The sequence below is a fragment of the Rattus norvegicus genome, chromosome 17 (genome assembly GCF_021556685.1).
Source record: "Rattus norvegicus strain SHRSP/BbbUtx chromosome 17, alternate assembly SHRSP_T2T, whole genome shotgun sequence".
NCBI lineage: Eukaryota > Metazoa > Chordata > Mammalia > Rodentia > Muridae > Rattus > Rattus norvegicus.
Window position 1 is genome coordinate 57,269,449 of NC_141550.1, and position 27,620 is coordinate 57,297,068.

The following is a 27,620-nucleotide window of genomic DNA, read 5'->3' on the forward strand; positions in this document are numbered from 1 at the left end:
GAGCTTATGATTGAATTGCAAACTGCAGCTAATGGAACATTGGCAGTTTAACTATATTTTTAAAGTTTCTTTTTGCAATATTAGAGTACAATCATAATTTTGGAAAGCAAAACCAATTCTTAAGCGTGCAAACAATCCATTCTCTCTAAAATCAACACCAAGTTCGTTACTTTCACATTACAAAGTTTGGCTGCCAGTTCTTATATATGAATGCATGATGGTGCAGCTTTTAACACCTCATTATTTTAAATCTTATCTTTTATAAGTCTGGTTTCTAGGACAAAAATTACATAAAATATTATCCCAATTTTGGGGTAACTATAGACTTGTTTCCTTAGGTGGCTCACACCATGTGTTGTTGCCTAGAATGATCCCAACTGAGTTACCAGTTTTAAGCCAACTTTCTGTTACCAATGTTACGAATTTTTAATCATATACCCAATAATTTATAAGCCAATGATCTATAACCAAGATATGCAGAGTATATTTATACATTTAAGAGTAGTCAGAAACAAACATGAAATGAGTGGCCACACATGTTATACTTTTAGACTAGACAAATTTTTCTTACTTTTTCTAACTGTAATTTCAGGAGGAGCACCTTGTCACCTGCTGAGCCCAATACATACAGTCACAGAGATTTTTCTAGGAGAAACAATCATCAACTCCCTTACCACAGAACTGATAAGCTGTGGGCCCGACTGTGCTTGACTCCCAGCTACAGGCGCAGGGCAACTTATCAGTTGTGCAAATTGAGATTGCCTTTTTCTGAAATGAGTTAAAACTAAATTAAGGGGTGAATGACCAGCAGATAAAGTTTTAACCATTTTTTCTTTCGAACATGAAACACAGAGCAACAATCAAGTAAGGAAATGAAAACACAGACACAAACTGACAGACATGGACAGATTGGCGCGCCAAGGGTAAACAATAGACAAGAGAGGGAAGAGAACTAGATGTGCCACCAAAGGGACCCAGATACCCTACCTCGGGGACCCAGAACCAGAATTAAGCATTCTTCCAGTAAGAGCCAGAAAGGAGGCAGGATGTTTCCCAACCTCCTCCTGTCCCTAGGAGAACTCTGAAACAGCTTATGTTCATTTCCTTCTCTTTCGTCAAACCATCCTGGACAGGGGAGAGAACTGTTTTTCTGAAACCGATGCTCTCTCTCATTTCCAGGGTTAAACTATCTCTAATCAAGGTCCAAAGACTAAAATCATCTATGTGAATTACCTTTGCTCCTCTAGATTTTAGCATAACTCTAAACACATACACAAAAAATATTCTACCATTACCTTGTCCCTTTTTACAAGGCTTATTCTCCGCTGGCCCAAATCTTTTTTTTTTTAAAGTTAGAGAATACTTTATTAGTTTTTGTAATCAAACCCACGTGGATAAGACCTTACATATTTAATACAGTGTGTTACCCCTGTACAAATGGAAAAAACTTAAGTTCAACATTTCTAGACCAATATGGCTGTTAATTTCTGTACAGTGCCAACTCAACACAGTAAACGGGGATACTTTTTTCCAAAGTTGACAGCACAGCTAAAGTTTCAAAAAATTCAAATTATATATCTGTATATATATATTTATATTTATATAAAAAGACCAATAATAGCAGTGTGTTATGCATCAACAGCAGCAACAGCTTTTCCAGGTTCTGCAGTCATCTGAACAAAACTGTAGAGACATCGAGCACACTCCATTAAAAAAAAAAAAGTAAAAAAACAAAACCCGAGAAAACAGCACAGTTCTGTTACTCTTGTGGTACCTGGCACCATTTTTTTTAATTAGCTTCTCAATCATCATCTGGAAAGAAAACATTCTGAGCAACATCATTAAAAACAGCTCTGATAAAGCACGGTCACTACTACGTGTCATAAAGCAGGTACAAGCTATTTTACATCCACAGAGGTATGATACAGTACTGTCCTACATCTATAATACTAGAGGATACAATTTAAAAGGCATTATTTGAGACTTGATTCTACTTTTCCAGCAGAGGGCCCAAAGGATGGTGTGACACAGCTTTGTAAAGAAACATACTCTAGACAGGATTTCCTTTCACTAGTGGCACAGTTCTAAGGATTCATTCTCTCCATGAATGTCAGCTAAAACCGTTATTAAAAAAATGAAATATCCCTAGAACAAAACCGTATAACCACCGGATTCACATGAAGATGACCTAGTGGAGACAAGCTGGACCTCACCTTACCAACAAGCTATCAAATCTGTTATGTTTAAACAGTGAGACCTCCAAGGAAGGAGATGCCAAGTAGTGCTTCAAAGCTTCGGACCACAATCAAACACAGCATCCTTTTCAACAGAAGCAGAAGCTCATCTGAATATGCTCAAGGATGCTGACATCAACATTTAATCATCTCCTCACTCATCCAGGAAGAAGGGGAGATCAGTTACTACTGTACTTTATTGTGTTCGACCACATCACCATGTTACAAAAATAGCAAGCTGCCATAATAAAAAATAAGGCTCCTCTATCCAGCACCAGATAGCATCATTTTACTTTCAAGCCTAGAAATTGCACACTTGTATATAAACCAACCGAAGATGAGGATTGAGAGTTCATCTTGGTGGATTTTTCCTTTGATGAATATGAAGTGTCCTTCCTTATCTTTTTTGATGACTTTTAGTTGAAAATTGATTTTATTTGATATTAGAATGGCTACTCCAGCTTGCTTCTTCTGACCATTTGCTTGGAAAGTTGTTTTCCAGCCTTTCACTCTGAGGTAGTGTCTGTCTTTGTCTCTGAGGTGTGTTTCCTGTAGGCAGCAGAATGCAGGGTCCTCATTGCATATCCAGTTTGTTAATCTATGTCTTTTTATTGGGGAGTTGAGGCCATTGATGTTGAGAGATATTAAGGAATAGTGATTATTGCTTCCTGTTATATTCATATTTGGATGTGAGGTTATGTTTGTGTGCTTTTCTTCTCTTTGTTTTGTTGCCAAGATGATTAGTTTCTTGCTTCTTCTAGGGTATAGCTTGCCTCCTTATGTTGGGCTTTACCATTTATTATCCTTTGTAGTGCTGGATTTGTAGAAAGATATTGTGTAAATTTGGTTTTGTCATGGAATATCTTGGTTTCTCCATCTATGTTAATTGAGAGTTTTGCAGGATACAGTAACCTGGGCTGGCATTTGTGTTCTCTTAGGGTCTGTATGACATCAGTCCAGGATCTTCTGGCCTTCATAGTTTCTGGCGAAAAGTCTGGTGTGATTCTGATAGGTCTGCCTTTATATGTTACTTGACCTTTTTCCCTTACTGCTTTTAATATTCTTTCTTTATTTTGTGTGTTTGGTGTTTTGACTATTATGTGACGGGAGGTGTTTCTTTTCTGGTCCAATCTATTTGGAGTTCTGTAGGCTTCTTGTATGTCTATGGGTATCTCTTTTTTTAGGTTAGGGAAGTTTTCTTCTATGATTTTGTTGAAGATATTTACTGGTCCTTTGAGCTGGGAGTCTTCACTCTCTTCTATACCTATTATCCTTAGGTTTGATCTTCTCATTGAGTCCTGGATTTCCTGTATGTTTTGGACCAGTAGCTTTTTCTGCTTTACATTATCTTTGACAGTTGAGTCAATGATTTCTATGGAATCTTCTGCTCCCGAGATTCTCTCTTCCATCTCTTGAATTCTGTTGGTGAAGCTTGTATCTATAGCTCCTTGTCTTTTCTTTTGATTTTCTATGTCCAGGGTTGTTTCCATGTGTTCTTTCTTGATTGCTTCTATTTCCATTTTTAATTCCTTCAACTGTTTGATTGTGTTTTCCTGGAATTCTTTCAGGGATTTTTGTGTCTCCTCTCTATGGGTTTCTACTTGTTTATTTATGTTTTCCTGGAATTCTTTCAGGCATTTTTGCGATTCCTCTCTGTAGGCTTCTACTTGTTCTCTAAGGGAGTTCTCCACATCTTTCTTGAAGTCCTCCAGCATCATGATCAAATACGATTTTGAAACTAGATCTTGCTTTTCTGGTGTGTTTGGATATTCCATGTTTATTTTGGTGGGAGAATTGGGCTCTGATGATGCCATGTAGTCTTGGTTTCTGTTGCTTGGGTTCCTGCGCTTGCTTCTCGCCATCAGATTATCTCTAGTGTTACTTTGTTCTGCTATTTCTGACCGTGGCTAGACTGTCCTATAAGCCTGTGTGTCAGGAGTGCTGTAGACCTGTTTTCCTGTTTTCTTTCAGCCAGTTATGGGGACAGAGTGTTCTGCTTTCGGGCGTGTAGTTTTTCCTCTCTACAGGTCTTCAGCTGTTCCTGTGGGCCTGTGTCTTGAGTTCACCAGGCAGGTTTCTTGCAGGGGAAAAGTTGGTCCTACCTGTGGTTCCAAGGCTCAAGTTTGCTCGTGGGGTACTACCTAAGTCCTCTCCGCGGCGGCAGCAACCGGGAAGATCTGCGCCGCTCTTTCCGGGAGCCTCCGTGCACCAGGGTTCCAGATGACGTTTGGTGTTTTCCTCTGGCGTCTGGATGTGCACAGAGTGCAGTCTCTTCTGGTTTCCCAGGCGTGTCTGCCTCTCTGAAGGTTTAGCTCTCCCTCCCACGGGATGTGGGTGCAGAGAACTGTTTATCCGGTCTGTTTCCTTCAGGTTCCGGCGGTGTCTCAGGCGCAGGGGTCCTGCTGCTCCTGGGCGGCCCAAATCTTTATTACCCTTTGCCTTTGCTGCCTTTGCTCGAGCTTCCCTTCCCGAGGTGTCCTTCACTGTATCTCACTTACTTGAGCTCCAATGTTGAGCACCATCTGACCAAGCCAGCTCAGTCAGTCAACAGGGTCTCAAGAGAAGGAATGAGGATTGAAAAGAAAAGGACAATTAGGCAACACTATAACATGACTCCAGCCAGTGCTAAGACTGAAACAGACTTATTTTTTTCCCAGTCTGCCTTTATATTAATCTAGGTACATTCAAAGAATAGGGTCAGTTCTCAGATCAAAGACAAAGTAAAAATCAAGTAAGACAAAGAACAAAGAGATCATACTGGGTAATAATCAAACAAAGCAATAAACAAAGTCACCAGAGTCACTTCGTCTGGAGATTAGCAAGAAAAAAGGGAAGTCACATATTCCTTGGCTGTATTTACCTTGATCCTTGTATTAGCCCAAATGTGAATATTCTTATCTGGTCCTACTTCCTCCTCCCAACCCAGTGATAATTTCTGTAAGTGGCATCAAAATTCACCACACCTGTTCATTAAATTTTTGTTAGTATTTTTTAATGACTTGCAGAAATAATCACAAAATGTGAAATTTTCTTCTAACAAAAGAATATCTTTTTATGTGTAGAGAACCCATAGATATTTTTATATGGCCATGAGAAAAAGAAAAGATTATGGGAAAACCTCAAAAACTATTTTTGTAGTTATCGCTCTACACTGTGATTTTGGGGGAACTTGGTTATTCTCTTCTTTCAAGTATTCTTGAATGCCCATGTGTTTATACTCATCTATTCGATGACTTTCAGGTACATTTTAAATTGTATGGAAGATAAATGGCCAAAAATAAGTATGATAACTATGGTGGCCAGTGTTGTCATCATGACAAAGACTAGAAGCATCTGAGAAATGGTCTTTGAACACATTTGCAGGATTTTCTCAGTTACATTAAATGAGGTGGGAAGACCCATACCCTGATGTGACGCTATTCTCTGGCCAGGATCCTGGACTATATGGATGGAGAAAGGGAACTGAGGAGCAGAGTGCATCCATTTGCTTTCTGGTACCTGATTGTGGGTGCAGCTGCTACAAGCTCCTACTGCCTTGACATTCCCAGCATGATCAAGGTATCCTCTAACTATTGGCCAGGACAGACTCTCTCTCCCTCAAATTTCTTTTGTTCAAGTACTTGATCAGAGCCACAGGAAATGAAACGAAGAAAATGAGCCTGTAAGAGTCATAGACTATCAGCTCCACCTCTAACTGTGTGTTGTCTTACTATCCATCTACAGTCTTTCTTTGTGGACCACAACAGTCGGGCTACTACTTTCATTGATCCCCGAATCCCTCTTCAGAATGGCCGCCTTCCCAATCATCTAACCCACCGACAGCACCTCCAGAGGCTCAGGAGTTACAGTGCTGGTGAGGTATGTTCTCTCTCTGCCGCGAATCATTCTGTCCAAGTCTCTGCTCTTCTCTGGGGCCGTAATTTTTTTTCTTAATTTCTTAGTTTTCATGACCTAGAGTTGTCTGTCCTGTGAGAGTGAAGGCATGTTGATATCTTTGCAGTGGAAGAACGAGTGATTATTGTGGGGTGCCCATTTAGCTGCCTTAATATGTCTCAGGCTGTCTTCTTTTTGTTCTTTCCTTTGTTGAAGCCACCATTACTAAAAATCTATCTGCTTTAAAGGAAATTCAAAACAAAATATCAAGAGACCTCTATACAAACAGGATATCAAAAGTATCCTACTGCCAATCTGTAGCCTGCAGATGCTAGTAAAATGACAAAATTGGTGACATTCAGTGTATGACTGACTTGAAAGCTTTCTTTAAAATGGGGATTCTCCATAATCCCCATCAAAATTCCAATTTAATTCTTCATAGAGTTAAAAAGAGTGATTCTCAAATTCATTTAGAGTAACAAAAAAAATAGGATACCAAAAACTATTCTCAATAATAAAAGAAGATCTGGGAAAAATCATCATCCCTGATGGCAAGCTGTATTACAGAGCAATACTGATTAAAAAAACCCACATGGTATTGGTACAGAAATAGGCAGGTAGATCAATGGATTAGAATTGAAGACCCAGAAATGAACCCACACACATTTGGTCACTTGATCTTTGACAAAGGAACTAAAACCATCCAGTAGAAAAAAGATAGCATCTTCAACAAATGGCTCTGGCTCAACTGGAGGTCAGCATGTAGAAGAATGCAAATTGATCCATTCTTACTCCTTGTACAAAGTTCAAGTCCAAGTGGATCAAGGACCTCCACATAAAACCAGATATGTTGAATCTAATAGAAGAGAAAGTGGGGAAGAGCATTGAACACATGAGCACAGGAGGAAATTTACTGAACAGAACACCAGTGGTTCATGCTCTAAGATCAAAAATTGACAAATGGGACTTCATACAATTGAAAAACTTTTGTAAGACAAAGGACATTGTCATTAGGACAAAACAGCAACCAACAGATTGGGAAAAGATCTTTATCAACCTTACATTTGATAGAGGGCTAATATCCAAAATATAGAACTCAAGAAGTTAGACTCCAGAGAATGAAATAACTTTATTTAAAAAATGGGGTACAGCTCTGTACCCAAATCCCATGGGTCAGAAGCACAGACAATCCTGAGAGCTCAGGGGAGACCACGTTTTCTACGCTTGATCTTAGCCAAAAGGCCGAGAAGCGATCCACCATTTCTGTTTACATTCCTGACCCAAGAGGAAGCCTCCTGGAGCCCTCTGAGCATAGGAATCTAGGAGTGGTAAGGGACAGGAACCTTCCAGTCTCTGCCTGCACACAGAGCTGAAAGCCACAGCTATCTATATGCAGATCCCCTTGGGAGAAAGTCAGTCTTCAGGAGAGCTTATACACAGTCTTACAAGAGGGTCAAGACACTGTCAGAGACAGCAAGACCAGTGAACACCAGAGACAAGCAGATGGCAAGAGGCAAGTGCAGGAACATAAGCAACAGAAACCAAGACTACTTGGCATCATCAGAGCCCAGTACCCCCTACCAAAGCAAATACTGGATATTCCAACGCACCATAAAAGCAAAATGTGGATTTAAAATCACATCTCATGATGATGATAGTCTTTAAGAAGGGCATAAATAACTCCCTTAAAGAAATAAAGGACAATGCAGAAAAACAAGTAGAAGCCCTTAAAGAGGAAAAACAAAAATCCATTAAAGAATTACAAGAAAACACAACCAAACAGGTGAAGAAATTCAACAAAACCATCCAGGATAAAAAAAATGGAAATAGAAATAATAAAGAAATTATAAAAAGAGACAACCCTGGAGATAAAAAAAAAAAACTAGAAAAGAGATCAGGAGTCATAGATGCAAGCATCACCAAGAGAATACAAGAGAGAGAAGAGAGAATCTCAAGGACAGAAGATACCATAGAAAACATTGACACAACCGTCAAAGATAATGTAAAACCTAATCCAAAGTACAATGAGAAGATCAAACCTAAGGATAATAGAACAGAGCTAAGACTCCCGACATAAAGGGCCAGTAAATTTCAACAAAATTATAGAAGAAAGCTTCCCTAACCTAAAGAAAGAGACTCCCATAAACATACAAAAAGCCCACAGAACTCCAAATAGATTGGACCAGAAAAGAAATTCCTTCCATCACATAATAGTAAAAAACCACGAAATACACAAAACAAATAAAGAATAAAAGCAGTAAGGGAAAAAGGTCAGACCTATCAGAATTACACCAGACTTCTCACCTGAGACTAGGAAAGCTAGAAGATCCTGGATAGATGTCATACAGACCCTAAGAAAACCCAAATGCTAGCCCAAACTACTATATTCAGCAAAACTCTCAATTAACATAGATGGAAAAACCAAGATATTCCATGACAAAACCAAATTGACAAAATAGCTTTCTACAAATCCAGGCCAACAATGGATAATAGATGGAAAACTCCAACATAAAAAGGGAAACTACACCCTAGAAAAAGCAAGAAAGTAATCTTCTTGCAACATACCCAAAAGAAGAGAGCTACCCAAATAAAATTCTACCTCTAACAGCAAAAATAACAGGAAACAACAATCTATTCCTTAATACCTCTTGACATCAATTCTCTGATAAAAAGACATAGACTTAAAGAAGACCCAGCATTTTACTGCATACAGGAAACAAACCTCAGTGACAAGGAGAGACATTACCTTAGAATAAAAGACTGGAAAACAATTTTCCAAGCAAATGGTCTCAAGAAACAAGCTGGAGTGGCCATTCTAATATCAAATAAACTTGACTTTCAACCAAAAGTTATCAAAAAAGATAAGGAAGGCACTTCATATTCACCAAAGGAAAAATCCACCAAGATTAACTCTCAATCCTGAATATCTATGCTCCAAATGCAAGAGGACCTACATTCATGACAGAAACCTTACTAAAGGTCAAAGCACACATTGCGCCTCACACAATAATAGTGGGATTTCAACATCCCACTCTCATCAATGGACAGATCATGGAAACAGCAACTAGACAGAGACATAGAGAAACTAACAGAAGTTATGAACCAAATGTTTTCTAACATCATATTCTAAAACAAAAGAATATGCCTTTTTCTCAGCACCTCATGGTACCTTCTCCAAAACGGACCATATAATCAGCCACAAAACAGGTCTCAACAGATACAAGAAGATTGACATAATCTTATGCATCCTATCAGATCACCATAGACTAAGGCTTGGTCTTCAATAAAAACAAAAATGACAGAAAGCACACATACATATGGAAGTTGAACAACATTCTATTCAATGATAACTTGGTCAAGAAAGGAATAAAGAAAGGAATCAAAAACTTTATAGAATTTAGTGAAAATGAAGGCACAACATACCCAAACTTATAGGACACAATAAAGCAGTGCTGAGACTAAAGCTCATACCTCAGAGTGCCTTTTTCAAAAGGAAACTGGAGACAGCATACATTAGTAGCTTGACAGCACACCTAAAAGCTCTAGAACAAAAAGAAGCAAATACACCCAAGAGGAGTAGACTGCAGGAAATAATCAAACTCAGGGCCAAAATCAACCAAGTAGAAACAAAAAGAACTATACAAAGAATCAACAAAACCAGGAACTGGTTCTTTGAGAAAATAAACAAGATATATAAACCCTTAGCGAGACTAAACAGAGGGCACAGAGAGTGTATCCAAATTAACAAAATCAGTGATAAAATGGGAGACATAAGAACAGAATCTGGGGAAATGCAAAAAATCATCAGATCCTACTACAAAAGCCAATACTCAGCAAAACTGGAAAAACTGGACGAAATGGACAAATTTCTAGTCAGATACTAGGTACCAAAGTTAAATCAGGATTAGATAAACCATCTAAACAGTCCCATTACTCCTAAAAGAATAAAAGCAGTCATTGAAAGTCTCCCAACCAAAAAAAAAAAAAAAAAAAAAAAAAAAAAAAAAAAAAAAAAAGAGGCTAGGACCAGATGGGTTTAGTGTAGAATTCTACCCAGACCTTCATAGAAGACCTAATACCAATAGTATACTTTTGTATTCCACAAAATAGAAACAAAAGAAACACTAATCAATTCCTTCTATGAAGGAACAATTACTCTTATACCTAAACCACACAAAGACCCAACAAAGAAAGAGAACTTCAGACCAATTTCCCTTATTAATATTGATGTAAAAATAATCAATAAAATTCTCACAAACTGAATCCAAGAACAAATGAAAACAATCATCCATCATGACCAAGTAGACTTTATCCCAGGGATGCAGAGATGGTTAAATACATGGAAATCCATCAACATAATCCACTATATAAACAAACTCAAAGGAAAAAAACACATGATCATATCATTTTATACTGAGAAAGCATTTGAAAAAATTCAACACCCCTTCATATTAAAAGTCTTGGAAAATCAGGAATTCAAGGCCTATACCTAAACATAGCAAAAGCAATATACAATAAACCAGTAGCTAACATCAAACTAAATGTAGAGAAACTAGAAGCAATCCCACTAAAATCAGGGACTAGACAAGGCTGCCCACTCTCTCCCTATCTATTCAGTATAGTACTCAAAAGTCCTAATCAGAGCAATCAGACAACAACAACAGGAGGTCAAGAATACAAATTGAAGAGGTAGAAGTCAAAATATCACTATTTGGAGACGATATGATAGTATACTTAAGTGGCCCAAAAAATTCCATCAGAGAACTCCTAAGCCTGATAAACAACTTCAACAAAGTGGTTGGGTATAAAATTAACTCAAACAAATCAGTAGCTTTTCCCTACTCAAAGGATAAACAGGCTGAGAAAAATTAAGGAAATGATGCCCTTCCCAGTAGTCAACCAAGCAAGTGTATTTATGACAAGAACCTCAAGTTTCTGAAGAAATTGAAGATGTCAGAACTTGGAAAGTGCTCATGGATTGGCAGGATTAATATAGTAAAAATGGCCATTTTGCCAAAAGTAATCTACAGATTTAATCAATCTCCATCAAAATTCCAACTCAATTATTCATAGAGTTAAAAGGTTCAATTTGCAAATTCATCTGGAATAATAAAAAACCCAGGAGAGGGAAAACTATCCTCAACAATAAAAGAGCTTCTGGGGGAATCACCATCCCTAACCTCAAGCTGTATAGAGAACAATAGTGATAAAAACTGTAAGGTATTGGTACAGAGACAGGCATGTAGATCAGTGGAATAGAATTGAAGACCCAGAAATTAACCCACACACTTATGGTCACTTGATCTTTGACAAAGGAACTAAAACCATCCAGTGGAAAAAATGATAGCATTTTCAGCAAATGGAGGTCAGCATGTAGAAGAATGCAAGTCGATCCATTCTTATCCACATGTACAAAACTTAAGTGCAAGTGCATCAAGGACCTCCTCATCAAAACAGATACACTCAAACTAATAGAAGAAAAAGTGGGGAAGCATCTCGAACACATGGGCACTGGGGAAAATTTCCTGAACATAACACCAATGGCTTATGCTCTAAGATCAAGAATCGACAAATGGGACCTCATAAAATTGTCAAGCTTCTGTAAGGCAAAGGACACTGTTATTAGGACAAAATGACAACCAACAGATTGGGAAAAGATCTTTACCAATCATATATCTTTTAGAAGGCTAATATCCAGTATATACAAAGAACTCAACAAAGTAGATTCCAGAGAGTCAAATAACCCTATTAAAAATGGGGTACAAATTAAACAAAGAATTCTCAGCAGAGGAATATTGAATGGCTGAGAAGCACCTAAAGAAATGTTTAACATCCTTAGTGTTCAGGAAAATTCAATTCAAAACGACCCCTTCATACCAGTCAAAATGGCTCAGATCAAAAACTCAGGTGACAACAGATGCTGGCAAGGATGTGGAGAAAAAGGAACACTCCTCCATTGTTGGTGGGATTGCAAACTGGTACAACTTGGGAAATCAGTCTGGAGGTTCCTCAGAAAATTGGACATTGCACTACCTGAGGACCCAGCTATACCTCTCCTGGGCATATACCCAAAAGGTGCTCCAACATACAACAAAGACACATGCTCCACTGTGTTCATAGAAGCCTTATTTATAATAGCCAGAAACTGGAAAGAACCCAGATGCCCTTCAACAGAGGAATGGATACAGAAAACATGGTACATCTACACAATGGAGTACTACTCAGCTATCAAAAACAATGACTTTATGAAATTCATAGGCAAATGGATGTAACTAGAAAATATCATCCTGAGTGAAGTAACCCAATCATTAAAAAAAAAAAAAAACCACACACACACACATGGTATGCACTCACTAATAAGGGGATGCCCGAAACCTCAGATTACCCAAGGTACAATCCATATACCTCATGAAGCTCAAGAAGAAGGATGACCAAAGGATGGATGCTTCAGTCCTTCTTAGAAGGAGGAACAAAAATAATCATGGGGGGGATATGGAGACAAAGTTTGGAGGAGAGACTGAAGGAAAGGCCATCCAGAGACTGCCCCACCTGAAGATTCAATCCATATACATACAGCCACCAAATCCAGACAATGTTGCTGATGCCAAGAAGTGCATGCTGACAGGAGCCTGATATAGCTGCCTACTGAGAGGCTGTGCCAGAGCATGACAAATACAGAGGCGAATGCTAGCAGCCAACCATTGAACTGAGAATGGGGGACTCCCCCTTGGAGGAGTTAGAGAAAAAATTTAAGAAGCAACCCCATTAGAACAACAATACCAGAACTCCCAGGGAGTAAACCACCATCCAAAGAGCACACATGGACAGACCCATGGCTCCAGCTGCATATGTAGCAGAGGATGGCCTTGTTGGGTTCCAGTAACAGGAGAAGCCCTTTGTCCTGCCAAGCCTGAACTTCCCAGTATAGGGTAATATCAGTGCGGGGAGGTGGGAAAGGGTGGATGGTTGGGTGGGGGAAAGGAGATAATATTCAAAATGTAAATAAAAAATATCCAATAAAAAATGGGGTACAGAGCTAAACAGAGAATTTTCAACTGAAGAATATCAAATGGCTGAGAAGCACTTAAAGGAAAGTTCAGCTTCCTTAGTCATCAGGGAAATGCAAATCAAAAACCACCCAGAGATCCCACCTCAAAATGGTTAAGACCAAAAACTCAGATGACAGCAGATGCTGTAGAGGATATGGAGAAAGAGGCACACTCTTCCATTGCTGGTGGGGCTGCAAGCTGATAAAACCACTTTGAAAATCAATCTAGCAGTTCCTAAGAAAATTGGAAATAGTTCTACCTGAAGACCCACCTAGACCACTAATGGACATATACCCAAAAGATGTTCCAACATATAATAAGGGCATATCCTCCACCTTGTTTATAAGCAGCCTTCTTTATAATAACCAGAAACTGGAAACAGCTCAGATATCCCTCAGCAGAAAAATAGATATAGAAAATGTGGTACATTTCCACAATGGAATACTACTCAGTCATTTAAAACAATGACTTCATGAAATTCTCAGATAAATGGATGGAACTAGAAAATATCATCGTGAATAAGGTAAAACACACACACACACACACACACACACACACACACACACACAGTATGCACTCACTGATAAGTAGATATTATAGATATTAGCCCAAGAGCTCACAATTCCCATGATACAACCCACAGACCAAATGGAGCTTAGAAGGAAGATCATGATGTGGATCCTTTGGTCCTGTATTGAGGGAGGAACAAAGTGATCTCAGGAGGTGGAGGGAAGGGGAACCTCAAAGAGAGAAAAGGGGGGGGGGCAAATAAGGGGGCAGTATCAGGTACTGGAGGGTTGCAGAGAGGTACAGGGGGTCAGGAAATCAAATAAAAATATGTAGCAGTGGGGAATGAGGAACTGGGGGTAACCACTGGAGGGTCCCAGATATCAGGGAAGCCAGAGGCTCCCAGGACTCAATGGGGATGACTTTAGCAGAAATGCGAACAGTAAATGGGAGATAAAACCTGTAGAGACCACCTCCAGTAGATAGCCATGTCCCCCAGTTGAGGGATGAGGCATCCACCCATCTTAAAGTTTTTAACCCAGAAATGAACCTGTCCAAAGGAAAGGCAGGGACAAAAAAATGGAGCAGAGACTGAAGGAAGGGCCATCCAGGGACTGCCCCACTTCAGGATCCATCCTGTCTTCAGACACCAAACCCCAACACTGTTGTTATTGCCAAGAGGCCCTTGCTGAAAGGAACCTGGTCTGGCTGTTCCTTGGGAGGTTCTGCCAGAAACTGACCAATTCAGTTGGGGATGCTTGGAGTCAACCATCAGACTGAGCTTGGGGACCCCAGTGTGGGAGCTGGCAGAAGGAGTGGATGAGGAGTGCAACCCCATAGGAAGAACAATGTTGGCTGGCCTGACCACCCAGTTCTCCCAGGGACTAGACCACCAACCAAGGAGTGTACAGGGAAGAATCCATGGCTCCAGATACATAGGTAGTGGAGGATAGCCTTGTCTGACAGCAATGGGAGAGAAGGCCCTTGGTCCCAGGTAGGTTTAATGCCTCGGTGTAGGGGAATGCTGGAGTGGTGGGGTGGCAGGTGGGTGGATGGAGGCACCCTTATAGAGGCAAAGGGCAGAGGGAAGAGGGCAGATGTGGGGTAGGAAGTTGTGGAAGGGTAACTGGGAGGGCGAATATCATTTGAGATGTAAACTAATGGAATGATTAATAAAAAAAGTTCTTTTCATAAGACCCTGGAGAGAACTTCAATAATACAACCATGGACTAATAATTGACAGAGAAATGAAACGGAAAAAAAGATCCAGGCCCTGTGAATACTTTGTCCCTATCCTATAGTCTTTTCCCTGGTTTTATCTTCTTTTCCCACTTAAGACTACTTTCTGCTGAGCAATGAAAGTCTTCTGACTTTCTGAGGGATCGTATTCATTACCTTTCTAAACTAGACCCTGTATCCAATACTGGTCCTTCGGGTTCCCTGACTGCCCAGGAATGTCTCCATTCAACCACTCCATCCTTTATGCTCGAGTCTCTCGCCATCCAGTATCAACACTTGGCATTTTGAGCCTACAAGGCCCAAGTGTTTTTAGCTCTAGCTTTCTCATATTTGGCCCAAAGCATCCTCACTCATCTGCCTTTGGGGCAGCTGAAATTCATTTGGCTTCTTAAACTTTTCAGTCTGGGTTAATTTTCCCAGTAAGCATGTGAGCTCAGAAACACCATTTTTCTCTGATTCTCCATGGAACTAGGAATAGAAGGAAGCCCTTTCTGTTTAAAAGCCGTATGCATTTCAACATAACCCACCAAGTTGCAATAACTTCCTTGGGAATGAGACAAAAGGGATCTCCTAAAGTCAGGTCCCCAGTCTTCTGAAGCTGAAATTTCAGATGTATTTATTTCTATGGTTTTTTGTCTATAATTCATCAATTAATCCGCACATAAGTGATCATCAAGAATTCTCTCATTTCTATATATAAAACACACATTAATGTGAACTGGAATAATTCCCTCCAAGGAAAAACCCGTATCATTTCAGTTTCAGAAAAGTTTTTACATGTTTATTAACTGGTGAAGAAAATATGGAGACTAATACTGGGTAATCTACTCAACAAACTTCATTCAGTGCTGAGTTGTGTCCGCTCGCTTGAGGCTAAAGTGTGCTGCTGCAGCTCCAGTCCTGAAGGCTGGTTTCTAACTACCGCTGAGCAGAGTTGAGAGCTAAGTAGAAAGCCCACCAATGTGGTATATGGTCTAATTCTTGTCTCTCAAATAGCTACAGGCAATGGGAAGAACCAGAAGGAAAAATGATAGATTCACAGCCTAACTAGAAGAGGAACCGAGTACTGTGGTCAGATACTGACTGGCAGCACACTTTTGTATAGTACGGATATTGTTTATGTCACTACACAGTATGAAAGCATGACTTAGTTTTTCTATGAGGGGCAGGTCCTTTGTGACTAGAATTTAGTCCCATTTTAAGTACTGTAACTGGGTTCTTTTCAAAATTGTTAAATGTATTAAGGCTTACTTATCATACTTTTCAAGTTTTACTTTACAGCTGATACACTTGATAAATATTCCAAAGTGGAAACTCTACACACTGTTGTGATTTCTCTGTTCATTTATTTCGTTGGTTGGTCAGTTGGTCAGTCGGTTGCTTGGTTGGTCGGTTGGTTGTTTTGTTGATTTACTTTGGTTGTGAGACAGAGTGTCACCCAAGTAATCTGAACTAGTTGAGAAGTAGGCTAGCCTCAAACTATGCCCTGCTTCTATTTCCAGACATCTAAGATTACAACCATGTACCACAATGCTGGGCTCTAAAGTCTTAAGAGATAAAAATATATCTGGACTCATGGTAGAAAACTTACTACTATGTTTTAGATCTTAGGAGCTTGATTAATTTCCAAAATTGACCTATGTTTCAATTAATTGTCATAAATATGAATGTTAAACTAAACAAAGATATTTATCACAGGAGATTTGGCCAAAATTTCTAATGTAAACAGTGTAATCTGGTAATGGGGTTTGATATAAATAAACGCTTTACAGTCAAATATTAGTCAGAATCACGGTTTTTCTCTCCCACAGTTGAAAACATTGGATACATTTATATTTTTGAAACCCTAGATTTTATATGTATAAATTGAGTATAATAATTTTATTTGGTAAAAAAATTGTAATAATGAAGATACAATTTGGAAAGAAACCAGAGCAGCGATTGGAATAATAGATGCTAAACCAAGAGGGCTATTTGAGGATGGTCAACACGACCTAAAGAGCAGGTGCATCCCACATCACTGTTGAAGTTCAATGCCAACTGTCTGAAAAGAAAAACGTAAATCTGTATTTCTACTAATGCTTATGTAGAATTTATTTCTCTAGTGTTTCTGATCAGTGCATTGATTAGTATTCCTGACATTTGGCCCAGTCACTTTCACAAGATAACACACCCAACATTCCACATATTCAATTTTTAAAATTCGCTTGGTTTTTGTCACTTTAAAGATTTTTAACTTTGTTTTTCTGAATCTAGGTGAAACCAAGATATTTTAACTTTCATGCAGAAAAGAAAATGGTTTACAAGGAAAATCTGTAATTGGTGGCAGATTTTTCAATCCTACACTTTTATTTAAATTAGGCCTCAGAAGTCTCTAGAAACAGAGGAGCATCTTTGCTGGCCAGACCAGGACACAGCCTAATAGCTGCTATTCGGAGCCAACATCAACACGAGTCCTTGCCACTGGGTATGTACTCTAAGTCATTGAGCCTCTAGCAGCCCAATATTTAAAGCAGTGCTGTCTTTCCTGTGAAACCTTCAGCAGTCCTACATATTCTTTCTTTTCTCACACATTTTATGTAGATTCAGCTGTCTGAAAACAAATAAGATTCATCCTATTCTCTACTCTGGGATTAAGGGCAGGCACCACCATGCCTGGCCTCTCCTCTTACATGACACATCACAACTTTTCTCTCTTCCTTCCCATCTCTATTAGTCCTTTCTTCTAGATCCTTGTGCTCATTCTCTTCTATTCAATAATCAATTAAACTCAGAAAGAAAAAAAACAATGTTTAAGTGAAACAATTGATTCATTTTCTTGTGCTGTATGCAAGGTTTTACATTGTTTGTTGGTTTATTTGTTTACTATTGTTATCTACCTGTAATCTATATTTCCATATTTTTATGTTTTGTGACATGGTCACACTAAGTTGCTATGGCTAGACTTAAACATTCTCTCTAGCATAGACAGGCACCAAATCAAGATCTAGCTGCCTTAGATTTCTGAGTAGACTTCAGATTATAAGCCTCTGCCTCTACACCCAGCTACATGAAGGTGGTGTTTTTTAATATGGTGATTTTATTCCATCTTTAAGAATTTTATACCTGTATACAATGTGTTTTAATCGTTATTTACCTACTACTCTCCCTTCAAACTACTCCTAACCCTTCCTCTATTTTTAAGCCACCATGCCCCATTAGTGCTGCCCATATACACATGGGTATAGGACCATCTACTGGTGACTTTGTAATCTACCAAAAGACACACTACAGAAAAAAATTACTCTTCCTCTACTATCAACCGTCAAGTGCTAATAACTCTTCAGTTAGGAGTGGGGCATCAGATGCCCCTCCACATACATGCTGGGATGTTGACTGGCTTGATTTTATGGTCATATCCAGAAGACATTGTTTTGCCCCAGTCCTCACCAACCTGACCCTAAGAATCTTTCTGCCCTACTTCTTGTTGGGTATTGTGAGCCTTGAGAGGAGGGGGTGTGCTACAGTGGTCGCGTTTAGGGCTGCATACTACACAATCACCTACTCTCCACATTTTGACCAGTTGTGAGTCTCTGCAGGAGCGAAGAAGCTTCTCTGATGAGCACTGAAAGTCGCACTCCTCTGTGGGCATAAAGATAAATATTAAAAAGGCAGTCTAAAACTTTGCCTATTCATTAGCATAATAACGATGGGTTCTCTCCCAAGCCTATGACCTCCCCAGCCATAGTTCTTTATCAGGTTTAGAGTAGACTTGGGAACCCTCCTGCAGAGCAGATCCTAAATCAGGGTGTGTGTGTGTGTGTGTGTGTGTGTGTGTGTGTGTGTGTGTGTGTGTAGAAGAAATAACTTTATAATTTGACAGCACTTTGGGGTTTTTTTACACAAAAAGATGAATTTAGATCCCGGCCCGCAGCAGCTCTCTGCTCCCAGACCCGGTGAGAGAGAGACCCAACCGCCTGGTCAGGTGGGCACTCCTGAGGCTGCAGAGCGGAAGAGACCACCAACCCTGCTCACCCCTGCCCACATCCCTGGCCCAAGAGGAAACTGTATAAGGCCTCTGGGCTCCCGTGGGGGAGGGCCCAGGAGCGGCAGGACTTCTGCGCCTGAGACACCGCCGGAACCTGAAAGAAACAGACCGGATAAACAGTTCTCTGCACCCAAATCCCGTGGGAGGGAGAGCTAAACCTTCAGAGAGGCAGACAAGCCTGGGAAACCAGAAGAGACTGCTCCCTGCACACACATCTCGGACGCCAGAGGAAAAAGCCAAAGACCATCTGGAACCCTGGTGCACTGAAGCTCCCGGAAGGGGCGGCACAGGTCTTCCTGGTTGCTGCCGCTGCAGAGAGCCCCTGGGCAGCACCCCACGAGCGAACCTGAGCCTCGGGACCACAGGTAAGACCAAATTTTCTGCTGCAAGAAAGCTGCCTGGTGAACTCAAGACACAGGCCCACAGGAACAGCTGAAGACCTGTAGAGAGGAAAAACTACACGCCGGAAAGCAGAACACACTGTCCCCATAACTGACTGAAAGAGAGGAAAACAGGTCTACAGCACTCCTGACACACAGGCTTATAGGTCAGTCTAGCCACTGTCAGAAATAGCAGAACAAAGTAACACTAGAGATAATCTGATGGCGAGAGGCAAGCGCAGGAACCCAAGCAACAGAAACCAAGACTGCATGCCATCATCGGAGCCCAATTCTCCCGCCAAAACAAACATGGAATATCCAAACACACCAGAAAAGCAAGATCTAGTTTCAAAATCATATTTGATCATGATGCTGGAGGACTTCAAGAAAGACATGAACACACTTAGGGAAACACAGGAAATCATTAATAAACAAGTAGAGGCCTACAGAGAGGAATGGCAAAAATCCCTGAAAGAATTCCAGGAAAACACAATCAAACAGTTGAAGGAATTAAAAACGGAAATAGAAGCAATCAAGAAAGAACACATGGAAACAACCCTGGATATAGAAAACCAAAAGAAGAGACAAGGAGCTGTAGATACAAGCTTCACCAACAGAATACAAGAGATGGAAGAGAGAATCTCAGGAGCAGAAGATTCCATAGAAATCATTGACTCAACTGTCAAAGATAATGTAAAGCGGAAAAAGCTACTGGTCCAAAACATACAGGAAATCCAGGACTCAATGAGAAGATCAAACCTAAGGATAATAGGTATAGAAGAGAGTGAAGACTCCCAGCTCAAAGGACCAGTAAATATCTTCAACAAAATCATAGAAGAAAACTTCCCTAACCTAAAAAAAGAGATACCCATAGGCATACAAGAAGCCTACAGAACTCCAAATAGATTGGACCAGAAAAGAAACACCTCCCGTCACATAATTGTCAAAACACCAAACGCACAAAATAAAGAAAGAATATTAAAAGCAGTAAGGGAAAAAGGTCAAGTAACATATAAAGGGAGACCTATCAGAATCACACCAGACTTCTCGCCAGAAACTATGAAGGCCAGAAGATCCTGGACTGATGTCATACAGACCCTAAGAGAACACAAATGCCAGCCCAGGTTACTGTATCCAGCAAAACTCTCAATTAACATTGATGGAGAAACCAAGATATTCCATGACAAAACCAAATTTACACAATATCTTTCTACAAATCCAGCACTACAAAGGATAATAAATGGTAAAGCCCAACATAAGGAGGCAAGCTATACCCTAGAAGAAGCAAGAAACTAATCGTCTTGGCAACAAAACAAAGAGAATGAAAGCACACAAACATAACCTCACATCCAAATATGAATATAAAGGGAAACAATAATCACTATTCCTTAATATCTCTCAATATCAATGGCCTCAACTCCCCAATAAAAAGACATAGATTAACAAACTGGATACGCAACGAAGACCCTGCATTCTGCTGCCTACAGGAAACACACCTCAGAGACAAAGACAGACACTACCTCAGAGTGAAAGGCTGGAAAACAACTTTCCAAGCAAATGGTCAGAAGAAGCAAGCTGGAGTAGCCATTCTAATATCAAATAAAATCAATTTCCAACTAAAAGTCATCAAAAAAGATAAGGAAGGACACTTCATATTCATCAAAGGAAAAATCCACCAAGATGAACTCTCAATCCTAAATATCTATGCCCCAAATACAAGGGCACCTACATACGTAAAAGAAACCTTACTAAAGCTCAAAACACACATTGCACCTCACACAATAATAGTGGGAGATTTCAACACCCCACTCTCATCAATGGACAGATCATGGAAACAGAAATTAAACAGTGATGTCGACAGACTAAGAGAAGTCATGAGCCAAATGGACTTAACGGATATTTATAGAACATTCTATCCTAAAGCAAAAGGATATACCTTCTTCTCAGCTCCTCATGGTACTTTCTCCAAAATTGACCATATAATTGGTCAAAAAACGGGCCTCAACAGGTACAGAAAGATAGAAATAATCCCATGCGTGCTATCGGACCACCACGGCCTAAAACTGGTCTTCAATAACAATAAGGGAAGAATGCCCACATATACGTGGAAATTGAACAATGCTCTACTCAATGATAACCTGGTCAAGGAAGAAATAAAGAAAGAAATTAAAAACTTTTTAGAATTTAATGAAAATGAAGATACAACATACTCAAACTTATGGGACACAATGAAAGCTGTGCTAAGAGGAAAACTCATAGCGCTGAGTGCCTGCAGAAAGAAACAGGAAAGAGCATATGTCAGCAGCTTGACAGCACACCTAAAAGCTCTAGAACAAAAAGAAGCAAATACACCCAGGAGGAGTAGAAGGCAGGAAATAATCAAACTCAGAGCTGAAATCAACCAAGTAGAAACAAAAAGGACCATAGAAAGAATCAACAGGACCAAAAGTTGGTTCTTTGAGAAAATCAACAAGATAGATAAACCCTTAGCCAGACTAACGAGAGGACACAGAGAGTGCGTCCAAATTAACAAAATCAGAAATGAAAAGGGAGACATAACTACAGATTCAGAGGAAATTCAAAAAATCATCAGATCTTACTATAAAAACCTATATTCAACAAAACTTGAAAATCTTCAGGAAATGGACAATTTCCTAGACAGATATCAGGTATCAAAGTTAAATCAGGAACAGATAAACCAGTTAAACAACCCCATAACTCCTAAGGAAATAGAAGCAGTCATTAAAGGTCTCCCAACCAAAAAGAGCCCAGGTCCAGATGGGTTTAGTGCAGAATTCTATCAAACCTTCATAGAAGACCTCATACCAATATTATCCAAACTATTCCACAAAATTGAAACAGATGGAGCCCTACCGAATTCCTTCTACGAATCTACAATTACTCTTATACCTAAACCACACAAAGACACAACAAAGAAAGAGAACTTCAGACCAATTTCCCTTATGAATATCGACGCAAAAATACTCAATAAAATTCTGGCAAACCGAATTCAAGAGCACATCAAAACAATCATCCACCATGATCAAGTAGGCTTCATCCCAGGCATGCAGGGATGGTTTACTATACGGAAAACCATCAACGTGATCCATTATATAAACAAACTGAAAGAACAGAACCACATGATCATTTCATTAGATGCTGAGAAAGCATTTGACAAAATTCAACACCCCTTCATGATAAAAGTCCTGGAAAGAATAGGAATTCAAGGCCCATACCTAAACATAGTAAAAGCCATATACAGCAAACCAGTTGCTAACATTAAACTAAATGGAGAGAAACTTGAAGCAATCCCACTAAAATCAGGGACTAGACAAGGCTGCCCACTCTCTCCCTACTTATTCAATATAGTTCTTGAAGTTCTAGCCAGAGCAATCAGACAACAAAAGGAGATCAAAGGGATACAGATCGGAAAAGAAGAGGTCAAAATATCACTATTTGCAGATGATATGATAGTATATTTAAGTGATCCCAAAAGTTCCACCAGAGAACTACTAAAGCTGATAAACAACTTCAGCAAAGTGGCTGGGTATAAAATTAACTCAAATAAATCAGTTGCCTTCCTCTATACAAAAGAGAAACAAGCCGAGAAAGAAATTAGGGAAACGACACCCTTCATAATAGACCCAAATAATATAAAGTACCTCGGTGTGACTTTAACCAAGCAAGTAAAAGATCTGTACAATAAGAACTTCAAGACACTGAAGAAAGAAATTGAAGAAGACCTCAGAAGATGGAAAGATCTCCCATGCTCATGGATTGGCAGGATTAATATAGTAAAAATGGCCATTTTACCAAAAGCAATCTACAGATTCAATGCAATCCCCATCAAAATACCAATCCAATTCTTCAAAGAGTTAGACAGAACAATTTGCAAATTCATCTGGAATAACAAAAAACCCAGGATAGCTAAAGCTATCCTCAACAATAAAAGGACTTCAGGGGGAATCACTATCCCTGAACTCAAGCAGTATTACAGAGCAATAGTGATAAAAACTGCATGGTATCGGTACAGAGACAGACAGATAGACCAATGGAATAGAATTGAAGACCCAGAAATGAACCCACACACCTATGGTCACTTGATTTTTGACAAAGGAGCCAAAACCATCCAATGGAAAAAAGATAGCATTTTCAGCAAATGGTGCTGGTTCAACTGGAGGGCAACATGTAGAAGAATGCAGATCGATCCATGCTTATCACCCTGTACAAAGCTTAAGTCGAAGTGGATCAAGGACCTCCACATCAAACCAGACACACTCAAACTAATAGAAGAAAAACTAGGGAAGCATCTGGAACACATGGGCACTGGAAAAAATTTCCTGAACAAAACACCAATGGCTTATGCTCTAAGATCAAGAATTGACAAATGGGATCTCATAAAACTGCAAAGCTTCTGTAAGGCAAAGGACACTGTGGTTAGGACAAAACGGCAACCAACAGATTGGGAAAAGATCTTTACCAACCCTACAACAGATAGAGGCCTTATATCCAAAATATACAAAGAACTCAAGAAGTTAGACCGCAGGGAAACAAATAACCCTATTAAAAAATGGGGTTCAGAGCTAAACAAAGAATTCACAGCTGAGGAATGCCGAATGGCTGAGAAACACCTAAAGAAATGTTCAACATCTTTAGTCATAAGGGAAATGCAAATCAAAACAACCCTGAGATTTCACCTCACACCAGTGCGATTGGCTAAGATCAAAAACTCAGGTGACAGCAGATGCTGGCGAGGTTGTGGAGAAAGAGGAACACTCCTCCATTGTTGGTGGGATTGCAGACTGGTAAAACCATTCTGGAAATCAGTCTGGAGGTTCCTCAGAAAATTGGACATTGAACTGCCTGAGGATCCAGCTATACCTCTCTTGGGCATATACCCAAAAGATGCCTCAACATATAAAAGAGACACGTGCTCCACTATGTTCATCGCAGCCTTATTTATAATAGCCAGAAAATGGAAAGAACCCAGATGCCCTTCAACAGATGAATGGATACAGAAAATGTGGTACATCTACACAATGGAATACTACTCAGCTATCAAAAACAACGAGTTTATGAAATTCGTAGGCAAATGGTTGGAACTGGAAAATATCATCCTGAGTGAACTAACCCAATCACAGAAAGACATACATGGTATGCACTCATTGATAAGTGGCTATTAGCCCAAATGCTTGAATTACCCTAGATCCCTAGAACAAACGAAACTCAAGACGGATGATCAAAATGTGAATGCTTCACTCCTTCTTTAAATGAGGAAAAAGAATACCCTTGGCAGGGAAGGGAGAGGCAAAGATTAAAACAGAGACTGAAGGAACACCCATTCAGAGCCTGTCCCACATTTGGCCCATACATATACAGCCACCCAATTAGACAAGATGGATGAAGCAAAGAAGTGCAGACCGACAGGAGCCGGATGTAGATCGCTCCTGAGAGACACAGCCAGAATACAGCAAATACAGAGGCGAATGCCAGCAGCAAACCACTGAACTGAGAATAGGTCCCCTATTGAAGGAATCAGAGAAAGAACTGGAAGAGCTTGAAGGGGCTCGAGACCCCAAAAGTACAACAATGCCAAGCAACCAGAGCTTCCAGGGACTAAGCCACTACCTAAAGACTATACATGGACTGACCCTGGACTCTGACCCCATAGGTAGCAATGAATATCCTAGTAAGAGCACCAGTGGAAGGGGAAGCCCTGGGTCCTGCTAAGACTGAACCCCCAGTGAACTAGTCTATGGGGGGAGGGCGGCAATGGTGGGAGGGTTGGGAGGGGAACACCCATAAGGAAAGGGAGGGGGGAGGGGGATGTTTGCCCGGAAACCGGGAAAGGGAATAACACTCGAAATGTATATAAAAAATACTCAAGTTAATAAAAAAAAAAAAAAAAAAAAAAAAGATGAATTTATTTTGACTATACTGAGGTGCTTATTTTTTTCTTGGATATTTTATGTATTTACATTTCAAATATTGTCCCTCTTCTCTCCTCTTCCTATTTCTTTGAGGCTGCTCCCCTTCCCACCCACCCACTCCCACCTCAACACCCTGGCATTCCCCTCCTGCATCCTGGGCAACTAGACCCCCCCAGAGCTCCCAGGGACTAAAACACCATCCAAAGAGTACACATGGAGGGACTCATGACTCCAGCCACCTATGTAGCAGAGGATGGCATTGTCTGACATCAATAGAAAGAGAAGCTCTTGGTCCTAAATCAGTTTTAAAAAGGATTGGTGACCCTCTATCACATTAATGCCATCATTGCACCAATGGGAATTCTTGATTAACAGCTAAATAAGATGGTTGTTCTTCAGAGTCTTTAGTCTACGCTTCTCTTTCCACATGTGTAGGAGGAAAGCTTGCACAGTCATTATCCCAATCTCAACTATTTAATTCCAAAGCACTTGTATTAAGCAGAATGAGGTGAGAGTCTAAGTAATGGTTATTTTTATCCCTGTGACTACAAAGTCAACATAAAGCCATGGCAGCAAGGGTCCAACACTCCGGAAAGGATTTCCTTGAACTCACAAAGGATCTTTTTGTCATAATCACTTTGGAAAAGAACCATAAATACAGATGTCCTCACAGGAGAACTGTGCTTATCTTCATCATCCATCTAAACATAGATGAAGTAGCCCTCTCCTGTCCATGCAGATGACTGCTCAGATCCAATTCACTTTTACTTATCTCTTCTAAGATAATAATGCTATTGTGTCCTGTTTTTATACAGGAGCTTGGCTTTCTTAAAAATCCTTCAAACGATTACGTTATTGCCTATTAACAAGCAGGCATTTTATGGTCATCTTCCTTAACCACTGTTCTGCATTTTCTTTTCTGTTTCAGCATACAATGACAAGATTGTGGCATTTCTTCGACAGCCAAACATTTTTGAAATGCTACAAGAACGTCAGCCAAGCTTGGCAAGAAACCACACACTCAGGTAGGGTTCACCTCCCAACCCTAGAACACTTGATCCTTCCAGTTTTCTTTCCAGATTGCAAAGCAGAACCATGGAGAGGGGCCAGTGAGGCTCATGACACCTTTTATCCCTGTATATAAGTTTTAGTTCAGTCCAAAAAAGGAAGGGTCCAGTGTTCTGGAAAGTTTCTCAGAGAAAGTAGTACTATCAACTTACATAGTGTTAAAATTATTTCCACTGACTTGGAAGAAAACACAAGGAGAAACAGTTTTTATAAACATTACTTATACAAAGCACTATCTAAATTATTTTTACTTTTGAAATACAAGTGTTTCATTGATAAAACAATTAGGTAACTACCTTCAAAAATAAGCAAACACAAAGTATTATGTGCGTATGCTAACTACTTAAACCCTAGTCATGTTTAATATTTTTTGCTCCTCTTTCTTTTCTAATTGTTTTATTTGTTTACATTCCAAATGTTGTCCCCCTCTTCCCAGTAACCCTTCCAAACACTCTTCACCCCATCCCCCATCCCCATCCCCTTTGTCTCTGAGAGGGTGCTTCCCCACCTATCTCAATCTACAGGATTAGGCACAAACTCTCCCACTGAGGTCAGACAAGGCAGTCCTCTGCTACATATGTGCCTGAGGCCATGGGCCAGCGTATGCACTTTGGTGGTTTAGTCTCTGGGCGCTCCTAGGGGTCTGGGTTAGTTTACACATTTGTTCTTCCTGTGAGTTGCAATACCCTTCAGCTCCTTCAACCCTTCCCCTAACTTTTCTATAGGGTCCCTGACTTCAGTCTAACGGTTGACCGTAAGTATCTGCATCTGTCTCAGTCACCTGCTGGTAGAGCCTCTCAGAGAACAGCCATGCTAGGCTCCTGTCTTCTGCCATCCTCATGGTTGAATTTATCTTGATTTTCAGAAGTTTCTGCCTACTGGCTGAGGAAGATGAATCTTCACAATGCAATAATGTCCTCCATCTTTCACAACATTCTCAAAAGATAATATTTGGGTAATATGGCAGGCAGAGATTTCAATATAATTACATCATTTTCCTATTCCATTTCTTCTCTTTAATATATCCTTTCTTGCTCTTTTTTAAATTCTTGGCCTTATTTTTCATTATATATATGTGTATATATATATATATATATATACACACACACACACACACACCACACACACAAACACACACACACACACACACACACACACACACATAAACACAACCTGTTCAGACTTCACAGTGTTACTTGTTCAGGGTTGATGGTTGATGTTTTGGCACTGCATAATCAACTGCTTCCCCTCCCTGGAGAATAGCACTTCTGCTCTAAGCATTCCTTAGTTCTTTATCTGTAGGTCTTTATCTG

The 27,620-nt window shown here is 39.9% G+C and overlaps 1 protein-coding gene across 5 annotated transcripts in view; it reads left to right on the forward strand.

Moving 5' to 3' along the window:
- The window catches only part of Hecw1 (HECT, C2 and WW domain containing E3 ubiquitin protein ligase 1), a 414,282-nt gene that overhangs the window by 280,076 nt on the left and 106,586 nt on the right, over window positions 1-27,620 (forward strand). For all 5 annotated transcript variants that reach the window (XM_087590135.1, XM_087590133.1, NM_001440089.1 and 2 more), the window contains 3 exon segments: window positions 5,958-6,092; window positions 17,264-17,369; window positions 26,168-26,264. In XM_087590135.1, the coding sequence (XP_087446261.1) occupies window positions 5,958-6,092; window positions 17,264-17,369; window positions 26,168-26,264 (338 nt within the window).